The following is a 12034-nucleotide window of genomic DNA, read 5'->3' on the forward strand; positions in this document are numbered from 1 at the left end:
AATCCTTTACCAGGATTACCTTTACCAGGTCCTAATTCTTGGAAGAGCTGGGGGGTGTGATGATGTGGGTGAACGCAAAAATAGCAATGATCCTGGCACTACTGGTTAAGATGAGAACATGAGGACCCATGCCATACCCAAAGGACATAACTTTGTCCCCCCTCAGTGCTCCCTGCTGTCCAGATCTTTATACATTCTATCTGCACAATGACCATATTCCAGAAAGAAGTACTGCCCGGGTTAAATCTGGATCCAAACAGTAAACCTAGTCACATCCAGATAAATCAGTACAGCCTAGGAAGAGCAAACTCATGTCTACTTAAAAATTCTGCAAATGCAATATAAGGTAGCCAAGGATTAAATAGGCACAGAACCTAAATTACACTGACCTGCAGCAAGGAACTTTCACCTGCTTAAAATTAAGCAGGTAAAACTGAGATCCTTTGGAGTCTGTACCAAAAGCCTTTCTTGCTGAGGATGGATCAGTTTAGTTTCAAATGCAGCTGATGGAAATAGCAATAATCCATTCAACTTGTTAAAGCTGTGGCAGACATATCAGCCACTCTGTGAAAGTCTGGACAGAATGGCATGGTTCACAGTCTGAAGCTCCGGTAAGCAAATTCTCATCCTGGTGATCCAAACGACCTACGGAAGACAATAATTTCAGATGGTGAAAAATTACTTTCGTTGCTTAATACAGAATTAGTTCTGCAGGTTATTCTGTGTTACAGCAAGGTATTGTTATAGGTGCATATTACATCATTGGCTTTTCGCAAATATTAAAATGAATACTATATGTGTTATGTTAGAAAGTTATGCTGTATTAATCTCTTTTAAGTAGAGTGATAAGTATAGTTTTTAAGCTATAGCATAATATTAAAACAGAAACTATGTGATGTAAGATACTTTTTGTAACTAGCTCAAGGAATGGATAAGATAACCAAGAAACTATTTGCATACAGTTAACAGCAAAAAGACTCCAAAATCCAGGGATTTGTTGCCTCCTTATCGGGACTGGTTAGATTTCTTCCAGAGTTCTAGGAGATAAGAAATTGATTTACAAGATGAAGGGGGGGACAGAATCTAAGCAGAAGACATTCTTTGTTTGAAAAAGGATTTTTGAATAATGTATGAGATCTATGAATATGCAACAGGCTATTGCTTTTAAGGGGTAATCCTTCGTTAGCAAGGTGTGCTTTTGTGGCTTAGTGCCCAAGAGCATCCGGACGTCCGCAATTCTATGCTTTTTATTGTCCTTTATTGTCCTAACTCTAATTGTCCCAATGCTTAGTGCTCTAATTTTTATTACTATTTTTATCACTATTTTATTACTATTAAACTTTTGAAATTTTAGAACAAGTGACTGGCGTTTTTCACAGTATCAAGGGATGACCCAAACTCAGTGTGCGGTCTGGGGTGTCTCAGAAGGCGCTGCTTTCTGCTTTCAGGCGGCAAAGGCGCGGCACATCCCTGTGCAGTCTGTGCAGTCTGTGCCCTCTGCTGTCGGGAAGCAGCGGTGGGCGCCGCGGGTCAGCCTTCGGGAATCCTCTTTGGAGGAGCAGGGACGTGACTCTGCCTCTGCATTTGACACCTCGAGCGCTGTGCCCCGTTCTGGGCCCTCGGTTCCAGGGCACCGAGGGGCTGCAGTGAGTGCGGAGTACGGCAGTGAGCCTGGGGAAGGGGCTGCAGCACGACTCTGATGGGCAGCTCTGGGGGAGCTGGGGGTGTTTAGCCTGGAAAAAAGGAGGTTCGGGGGGCCCTTCTGCCCTCCACAGCTCCCTGGCAGGAGCGGCAGCCGGGGGCCGGGCTCTGCTCCCAGGCTACCGTGACGGGACAAGAGCACGCGGCTTCAAGCTGCGCCAGGGGAGATTGAGGCTGGATATCAGAAAGAATTTCTTCACAAATTGTGATTACTCATTGGAATGAACTGCCCGGGAGTCCCCATCCCTGGAGCTGTTTAAGGAAAGCCTGGACATGGCGATCAGTGCCATGGGGTAGTCTACATGGTGATTGTGGTCGAAGGTTGGACTCGATGATCTCTGAGTTCTTTTCCAACCTGATTCTTTAATTCTGTCTCTTTCTCCCGTTGAACGCATGTAACCATGGGTGGAGGCAGCACCACTGGGCAGACGGGTGTTGTGAGGCTGGGGGGGTTTGTGTGGGACACGGCGAGCCCCCTCCTCAGGAAAACCCGGGGCGTGGTCCGCCTCGGCGGCTGAGACCGCGACCGGGAGCGGAGCGGGGATCGGGGCCGGGAGCGGAGCGGGGATCGGGGCCGGGAGCGGAGCGGGGATCGAGGTCGCGACTGGGGCGGGAATCGCGGCTGGAGCAGGGCAGGGATCGAGGCCGGGCCCCGCGCGGCGCTGCCTCCGCCGGGCCCCCAGAGGGCGCTGCCCGGTGCCCGTGAGGCCCCGCGGGCGGCGGTTCCGGCGGGTCCGGCCGCGGCCTGCCCACGTGTGCGTGCCGGGAGCGCGGCGTTCCCGCTGCCGCGATGTCGGTGCCGGCTGCTGCCAGCAACCTGCCCATGCGGCTGCTCCGCAGGAAGATCCACAAGCGCAACCTGAAGCTGCGACAGCGCAACCTGAAGCTGCGGGCGGCCCAGGGGGCAGGTACGGGCGGGCGGCGCCGCGGAGCCTCTCCCCGGCTGAGCGCCGGCGGAGCCGTGACTAACTTTGTGTTCTCTCCCCTCTCTCTCCTCTTTCTGTCTCTGCCGTGCAGTGCCCTCGCCGAGCGAGGCGGCTTCTCAGGGATCCCCGGAGGAGGAGGAGGTGGAGGAGGCGGCGGTGCCAGAGGTGGGTGCAGCGGCCGAGGAGGGCGCGGAGCCTGCGGACGCAGCCGGACCCCGCAGCGGGGAAAAGAAGAAAAAGAAGAAGAAAAAGAGAAAAGCAGTGGCCAACGGAGAAGATGGTGCGTGTTCATAGCAAAGACAGCGTGCTTCCCAGGGCTGGAGACCCCGCAAGCGCCTCCTTAGGGTTCCCGCGGCGTCGGGGAAAGTTTGAAATGCCATGTGCCGGTCAGGTGTGCGTTTTAAAGTCCCTGAGGTTTAAAGATTTACCCGTCTCGTTCCAGCTGCGATATTTGAATTCTTAATTCATACTAGTAGCCAATTTATTTGTTCCATAGGGTTGTGCTTTGTAACGTTGACTGGATATTTTGCTTGTTTATTATTCAAATACATGCCTACCAGGGCTCTGGTAGATGGGTGCCCTCTGTACTTGGCTGTGCAGCTAATACAGATTTGTAGTCATATGTCCAGCCTTTGGCAACATTTATATATTATCAAACTGAAGTATACTTGAAAACTACAAAAAAAAAAAAACCCGAATAGCACCACACAAATATTGCTAGGTTTGCACACGTTTTTATATGTATAGATTTACAGATACATATCTAGACCTACATGAGGAATAGAGGCTTTCAAAATTTTGAAATTATTTGATTTTTGGGACGCGCGTCATGTTATGCCAATGAAGATGTGCTTTCATCTCTGAAGATTCAGGTTCCTAAAATGCAACTTCTCACATATCCTGAGCACAAACGGTGTGGGAAATTTTGTGTCTGCATGGCAGATGGGAAAGAATTTTTTAACCAATTTAAGGACAATTTATCTTGCATCCACACAAGATGTCATGTGATATACATCAAGCTAAATTTTTTTCACTATGCAAAATGGGCTGTGTGGAAGGAACTTGGGGATTTTTTGCTCTGTGCCTCAGAAAATTCCATAGAAACCTTGTCTCTCCTCCATCCCATGGAAAATCGTGATCTTTGTACATGGCTTACAGACTAAAGGAAATTCAGTCTGTGGAACAGCTTTTCATTATAACCATGACCTTTGTATTTCTAACTGACTTGTCTTCTGTAAAAATAACACTCCAGATACAGAAACCAAAAAAGCAAAAACTGAAGACGATGAATCTGCAGAGGTAGAAGATGGAGATAAGCAGGACTCTGGAGAGAAAGAAGTGGAAGAGGAGGAAGATGAAGTGCCCAGTTTGCCACTAGGTGTAACAGGTATCTTGTGTTCTCTTCCTCATGCACGGGCAAAATCCCAAGGTCTAACACTTTCCTTCCAGAGCAAGTTGCAGTTTTCAAGTGAGCTTTGTGAGACGGGTGTTTGAATATGTGATGTGACACTGGCAGCTGTACAGCACTCACCCATCTGCTGTTCTTGGAACTTTGCATCATATACACATCTGTTGGTCCTACAATTACTAGTGAAAGTGTGTTTTAAACCTATATACACATATGCTTATCTGTAAAGGAAGAAGTCCATGAAGAGCAGGCTGGAGGTGTAGAACTAGTAAATCTGACAGAAAAGCAGTGCATTCATATTCATTTTTATTAACTCTTTGTAGTTTTGTTGTGAACTCATGAATACAGAGTATTGTGTCAGTGTCTTTGGATTTTGTGGTAGAATGCAATAAGAAGTCCTTTGATTTTTTTTCCATATAGGTAAATTTGAACTGGTTAATCTCAGGTTGCAGAGGAAATAGAAGAAATAAGTTTAAATATTTTTTATTTTGCCCTCACTTCAGGTGCTTTTGAAGACAATTCCTTTGCTTCCCTGGCTGGTTGTGTCAGTGAGAATACATTGAAAGGCATAAACGACATGGGGTTTACACACATGACCGAGATTCAACATAAAAGTATTAAGCCTCTTCTGGAAGGCAGGTAAGAAATAGGGCTTTTTAGTCACTCTAATGACCCCAGATGTTTTGTAAATTTTGCTGCCAAACTACATACATAAAATCAAATCATGGTATTAAGGTTGGAAAAGACCTCCACGATCACCGAGGGGCCTTCCACTCATTAATTGCTGTGACCTGCCTCTGCCAGCAAGCTCCTCGTACCAACTCCACTGGTCTTCTTTAAGCCGTGTTAGTTTTTTCCATTGTCAGCATGGATTAGAGGAGATTGCTCTTCTCTTGGTATGGTCAACTAAATAGTTCTTTTTCTATTGCTGCTTGCAGGGATATTTTAGCAGCTGCAAAAACAGGCAGTGGAAAAACACTTGCGTTTCTCATTCCTGCAGTCGAGCTCATCTACAAGCTGAAATTCATGCCTAGGAATGGTAAGGCTCTTCATTTCACAGCTGAATTTCACTGCAAAGCAGCCATTTAGGGGGTTGGATGAGTTGTAACTGACTCTCTGATTGATGTATTTTTTAGGAACGGGTGTTATTATTCTTTCTCCTACTCGAGAGCTGGCTATGCAAACCTACGGAGTTCTTAAAGAACTCATGAATCATCACGTTCATACCTATGGTCTGATAATGGGGGGCAGTAACAGATCAGCAGAAGCACAGAAGCTTGGAAATGGAATCAACATCATTGTAGCAACACCAGGAAGACTGCTGGATCATATGCAGGTAGATACAGTATTGATGTCTAATCTGTTTGTTAAAACAATAAAACTCCTTTTCCTGTCTGACTGTGAGTTTGTTAATCTTCTAGAACACTCCAGGTTTCATGTACAAGAACTTGCAGTGTTTAGTAATTGATGAGGCAGATCGAATCTTGGAGGTTGGATTTGAAGAAGAAATGAAACAGATCATAAAACTTTTACCAAGTAAGAAAAAAAAAATCTCTCTCTCCTGGAAACCATTTGACTAACATTATGTCTTCTTTCTGACTCTATTATTGTAGGAGAAGTTATTAATTTTTATAGTTCTGTAAATTAACTTCATAGCGGTTTTTTTACTCTGTCTTTTTTTCTGCTAGCCAGTATATATTACTTATTCAACATCATTTATCTGAAGAACAGAGTTTTCAGATGCTCTTCAGAGATATAATTCTGTTCATATAAAATCCTTTTAGTTTAATGTTTCCATTTTCTCATTCATTGTCCTCTGCGTGTTTATTTCCTGCAATTTATTGTTTCCTAATAAGGTTTAAATTCAAGGAAAAAGGGCTTCCGACTTGCAGTTCAATCTTTTTTGATACCTCCAAGACCAGTATCTTGAAGAAGTTTAAGTATTTACCTTAAATTTTTCTTTTCCTAATTTTTCGTGTAACTATTCCTTGTAATCGATGTATTAAACACAGTTTGAATTGGTTTTTTAAACAAAAATATTGTAGTATTCATGGAAATTAATTTAGAATTAGAAGATTGATCTCAGTTTTGTTTTGTGTCTGAATTGGATTGCAAATGATTATTAACGTTTTTACAGAGAAAGAGCACTGTGTTTTGCTAGTGGTTAGGATTTTGGGGGTGGTGACAACTGAAATAAACATGATGTACACCCCATAATACAACTACACCTCTTTGTTTGTCAGTAGCAGTATGTTTGAATTAGAATTGAATTGGAAGATTTGCCCAGGGAAGTTTGCAGTTAGATTTTCCAGAATCACTATGTGAATTCTTCTTTAAAAAGTGAAGCTGTCTTTCAAATATTTTCCAGAGCGCAGACAGACGATGCTTTTCTCTGCCACACAAACCAGAAAGGTCGAAGATCTGGCAAAGATCTCTCTGAAGAAAGAGCCACTGTATGTTGGGGTTGATGATAACAAGGAGACAGCAACAGTAGATGGTCTGGAACAGGTAAGAGAAACATTAGGGGGAGGGTTGAGATCTCTGAACACACCAAGCCCTGTGGTTTTTTTACTTGGGATGTTTCAGATGTACAACTGTTTGGTTAGGATTTTTTCACAAAGTAGCCCTTCCCTGATGTAATTGTGTTCCTAAAACACAAGTTTGCTCCTTACTACTTTTATTTAACAATGTTTAAAATTTTGCAGGGTTATGTGGTGTGTCCATCTGAAAAAAGATTCCTTTTGCTCTTCACATTCCTCAAGAAGAACCGGAAGAAGAAACTGATGGTATTTTTTTCTTCATGTATGTCAGTGAAGTACCACTATGAATTACTCAACTACATTGATCTGCCTGTTTTGGCCATTCATGTAAGTATCTTATCCATTGATTTATTTTGATCTATTCTGATAACACCTGTAAGCTCTTACTGGCTTTACCTTTGTCTGGTTTGTTTCACTCCAGTTTCTAAAAAACCAACAGCCTGCTCACAAAACTGACAATGGTCTTGATTATTCTGTAGAGGAAGGAGATAATGCAAAGATTATATAATAACACTTGAGCAATCAAACTTGCTATTTTTTGAACCAGCGCTGAGCACTGACACTAATTTATGCTCTCTGTGTAGCAACATTTCTGTTTTCTTCCAAGAAGCTACCTTTCACAAGCACTAAAATCTAATACATGGAGCAATTTTTTTGTCAGAGAAATCCAGGGTCTGATGCCTGAAGTGTTTGATGCTTTTCCTAAGGCCGGGGTGATGTTTGGATTTACTATGCTAATTCTTACCATTTGGATGACTATTGTAAATTTTTTATCGAAACCACAAAATGCACAGTTTAGAACAAAGAATTGACTGAAAGGCTATGAAACAGTTGCAACTAATCATAAATGTCCTTTTTATTTTGTTTGGGGGAGAAATGTATTGCTGTTCTTTGATAGAACTGTGACAAGTATCGGTGTTGTTTGCTTTTATAACCTGTAATCGGTCTAATATGTTGCTAGACTTGCAGATGTCCTTTTTTTGAACTTGAAACATGCATGTTGTACTCTTGAGAAGAATGTTTATGCAATTTTTAATGTTTTGGGAGATACATTGTAACCTCTGAGGGATGCCACTTCATGTAACCCTGTGTGGTTTTTTTTTTTTTTTTCTTTGTTTCTTCACTTCAAAATGATCCTGCTTGGTCTGTACAAAACCATCTTTGGCAAGATGTCTCAAATGATTTTTTTAGTTGATATTTCATCCCCAGTGTGTTTGTTTCCTTTCAGGGTAAGCAGAAACAGACCAAACGTACTACAACATTTTTCCAGTTCTGTAATGCAGAGTCTGGAATACTGCTGTGCACTGATGTGGCTGCCAGAGGATTGGACATTCCTGAGGTTGACTGGATTGTCCAGTATGACCCTCCAGATGATCCAAAGGTAAGCTAAGGAAATAGACAAGTGTCACAGCAAGAAATCAAATCCTGACTACAAACTTAGTTGTAGAGAAGAGCTGAAACTGCTGCTTGACAGAGGGCAGGATTCAGCCACAGTCATATCCAGCTGCTGGTTTCTTTCACTGCCCTTCACCAGCTCCTAGGAAATGCTGCTCCTAGCCAAGACCTTGATTGCCTTCTTAAGGACTGTATTTTAAAATATTGTATATTCTTTGTGCTAAAATCTAATCAGCTAAACAGCCAAACACTTCTCAAGAAGAGGGTGAGTTTACGTATGCATCCCTGAGCTTTTCTTTTTGTTTAAAGATAATATTCTTACTTGAATAAAAGTCTACTGTAAACAAGGGAAATTCAAAAATCTCTAAAATCAAGGTTTAATTTTCAGTTACTGCAGACTAAGATTTTTTTCTTCAGTAAAAGACAAAATGCTTCAGTCAGGGGCTCTGTCTCAGCCTGATGTTGCTTTGCACCTTCAGCATTTATTTTCCCTTATGCATGTGTCAGTGCCAAGAAAAAGTTTTACCAAATAGTGAATGATGCCTTACATTATATTGAGGTTAACTTTAGTGTATTTTTTGTTGATGATTAAGACTGCCTGACCTTGTTGTCTGTTGTTCTTTCCAAAAGGAATATATCCATCGTGTTGGTAGGACTGCCCGAGGAATAAATGGAAGAGGACATGCTCTGCTCATCTTACGACCAGAAGAACTGGGCTTCCTTCGTTATCTTAAACAAGCCAGGGTAAACTTCTGTACAGTTTTTAAAGGCAGAACCTGTTGGTTTGGTTTGGTTTGGTTTTTCAAAGATCTGTTTCATTTTATTTAATCCAAAAGAAGCACAGTCTTCTTTTAAACGTAATCATTTTAACAGAACTGCACAGAGCTGCTTGGTTGCTGTCCTTATGGGCTTGTTTTGTGACTTTTAACTAAAGTGATTTAACTTCTAAAGCAAAAGTGGTAAAAAATGGTGTCATACTGAGTGTCTCTATTACTCTGGCTTAAAGGAAGTGATAATACTGTCATATTGATGTAAAGGTACTTTACAGATACAGCTGTGGTGTTAAAAAAATCTTATCTAGCAGATTGTTTTCTATTTTTCCTTGGTCTTAAACACATTCACTATATTTACACAGTGTAAATCATGTTGATACTTCATTTTTTCTTATGTTTATAAGGTACCACTAAGTGAATTTGAATTTTCTTGGTCAAAAATCTCAGACATCCAGTCTCAGGTATGACATGTTTTTACTCTTCAACTACTCTGAATATCTTTTTTATAATTTGCATGGAGAATGTTGCAGTCTATAATGACTGCAACTCAAAAATATGTTTGCTTCTTTAGGAATATTAATATTTAAGCCCATATGTATTTTTAATTAGCTGGTGTTAATAAAGCCCAACATCAGCTAAACTTCTTTTGTGCTCCTGTGCTACAAAAACAGCCAAGGAACACAGAGTTGAGTGGAATAGCATAGCTAATTCTGAAGATGTGAATTTCTATTGTTGATTACTTATGTGAATCATCATTTTGATAAGAGTTCTGTAAAGCTTCTTTGCAGTAATTTGAATTTAAAATAGCAAGTATAGGAAGCAGTGAAGACAGTCCTTACAGAGAGAGGTTCCTAATTAAGCATAATCAGGAAGAAGTGGTGCTTAATGTTTCTTATTTTTAGAATGCTGAATTAAAGTACGTTAAACATCAAATGAAACACTGGGATCTAATGAGTATTGGGAACTTGGCCCACATCAAATAAAATGTCTTAGTCTGATGTATCTCCATTTTTGGTTTAGAATTAATACTGCTGATGTCACAGTGCACTGGCACCATAATACATCAGACTGTGCATGGAATTGCATGGGATCACACAGTTCAGGTGTCAGGCTGGCTGTTCTCATACACAGGGTTTCATGGTGTGGCTGCACGTGTATTGTCCTTGATTTACTTGTTTGGGACAACTCAGTGTAATATTTCTGTAAATTTTCATATTGCTGAGGCTTTGTTTGTATTGTAAGTCAGCTTCAGGATTTTTTGTCTCTGTACTTGTTTATAAAAGTGTTTTTTACACCTGAATGTGCACTTTGATGTCACAGGGCAGTTTTGCTGTAGTAAAGAGTGAATGTCATTGCCACTCATACAGTAAAAAATGTCTGAATATAATGTATAGACTTTTAACAGCTATAATTGTTTATGTCTCTTACGGTTTTATTTTCCCCTCACCAGCTGGAAAAACTGATAGAGAAGAACTACTTCCTTCACAAGTCAGCCCAGGAGGCTTACAAAGCTTATATCAGAGCTTACGACTCCCATTCTCTGAAGCAGATCTATGATGTCAATAATTTGGATCTTCCAAAAGTCTGCCTTTCGTTTGGTTTTAAAGTTCCTCCATTTGTTGACCTCAGTATCCTTTTACTGCAGTGTTTCAAAGCTGAATTTCTGCATTATAAATGTTCAGTGCAACTTGCTGAAGTCCTATGGTACCTCAAGTTCTGCTGTTTTGTTGTTGGGGTTGGAGTTTTTCTGCTAATAATCATGAAGAGGGAACCATGCTCCAACAGTATTTAATCAAAGAAAATGTAAATACTGCAGATAATATAACTGCAGAAATGGCTACAAACATCTCTTTTAGCACATGTCCATGGTGTACAGGCTTCAATTGCTGTTGGGCGGATTCTGGAATGCATCCATGTTCCAAAGTATTGTTCTCCTCCATAGAAAATTATTTTCATTGAAATATACTTGCTTAAGTTTCATAGTCATGGAATAGTGCCATAGAGAGGCAAGAGCAGGAACCAGGAGACTGTATCTAAATTGCTGTCAAACCTGACAGTGAATGGAATTTGAAGCAGTAGTGCATTGGATAGTTTAATTGGACAGCTGGAGGAATATTTAGAACCACAAGCACAAGGTTCTGGGTTTCTCTGTAATTAGGCAGCTCAGCTTTTTCTCTATTTTTTCTCACATCAATAACCCTTAGTAAACCCAAAATGCAATATTTCAAATTACTCCTTTTTAAGTTCTTTAACCAATGAAATTTCAGATGTGAACAGCAACCATGGCAGAAGACTACAGAAAAGAGGTGGAGGTGGGGGATTTGGCTACCAGAAATCAAAGAATGTCCACAAAGCAAAAATCTTCAAACACATCAGCAAGAAACCTGACAATCGGCAGTTTTCTCGTTAATTCTGGTCATGAAAATGCCTTGGGGCCTTGGAGTAGCTTACCTTGATCAAAACCATCTGGCAGTTACTTCCAAGTTAAACAGCTCCTTTCCCATTTTTAGGTCTCTTTAAGGATTTTTTCTCTTCTGAGAACATCTTTAATTTCTCACCTCATGAAGACTTTTCAGAACTGAAGGCTAAAGGAGAATATGGCCAGGGAATTTTGCCATACTGGTTGTAAGGGAGAAGATAATTTAAATTACCTGAAGTCAATACTACAGAGATTTTTATTAAGGAAAGGGAGAATACCTTTAGGTTTTATAGAAGAATTTGCTTTACATTTACCCTTCTTTCTATGCATACCTCTGAAAATTGTTAGAGTGGACAACAGAAGGACATTGTGAGATAAAAAGGTTTTGCTCACAGGAATCATTGCAAGGGGTTTTAATGCTACAGAACTATGCTTTGGCCATCGAATATGCTGAAGAATATAAGGAGATTCCTTTAGAACTGAACCATGGATGAATAATTAAGGCTGTATGAGCTTGTGAATAATTTCAGACATGGTATCTGTATAACAAGTACAGTGTCCAAAATAAAAGAAATATCTTACATCAGGTCTGGTGCATGATTAATTAATACTGCTTAAATGTGATACAATGGTAACACTATACTGAAATATTTGGTTTTCCTTCATGTCCAATTTAAATCTGAATTTATTAATCTGGGGACATCTAGTGTACTCTGCAAAGAATTAAGGAAAGCAGATTACATAAATTAAAGCACTCAACCAAGGTATTTTCTAAAGATGCTTCATAACCTTGATGCAGTGAGAAGTTCTGCAGTTGTATCTTGTAAATTACAAAAGTGAATTGCTTTCAAGTCTTGGTATATCAGATCAGC

General features: G+C 40.8%; 1 protein-coding gene across 1 annotated transcript; it reads left to right on the plus strand.

The window, feature by feature from the left end:
• The first annotated feature begins 2448 nt into the window (after nt 1–2448).
• On the plus strand, nt 2449–11301 carry DDX18 (DEAD-box helicase 18). The gene is made up of 14 exons (XM_068195268.1): nt 2449–2609; nt 2719–2907; nt 3880–4014; nt 4539–4674; nt 4974–5074; nt 5172–5371; nt 5457–5571; nt 6404–6543; nt 6741–6902; nt 7804–7956; nt 8601–8714; nt 9148–9204; nt 10194–10371; nt 11011–11301. The coding sequence occupies exons 1-14, from the start codon at nt 2492–2494 to the stop codon at nt 11151–11153; spliced, it is 1941 nt and encodes a 646-aa protein (XP_068051369.1). The 5' UTR covers nt 2449–2491; the 3' UTR covers nt 11154–11301.
• The last annotated feature ends 733 nt before the right edge of the window (nt 11302–12034 follow it).

The sequence above is a fragment of the Anomalospiza imberbis genome, chromosome 7 (genome assembly GCF_031753505.1).
Source record: "Anomalospiza imberbis isolate Cuckoo-Finch-1a 21T00152 chromosome 7, ASM3175350v1, whole genome shotgun sequence".
Taxonomy (NCBI): Eukaryota; Metazoa; Chordata; class Aves; order Passeriformes; family Viduidae; genus Anomalospiza; species Anomalospiza imberbis.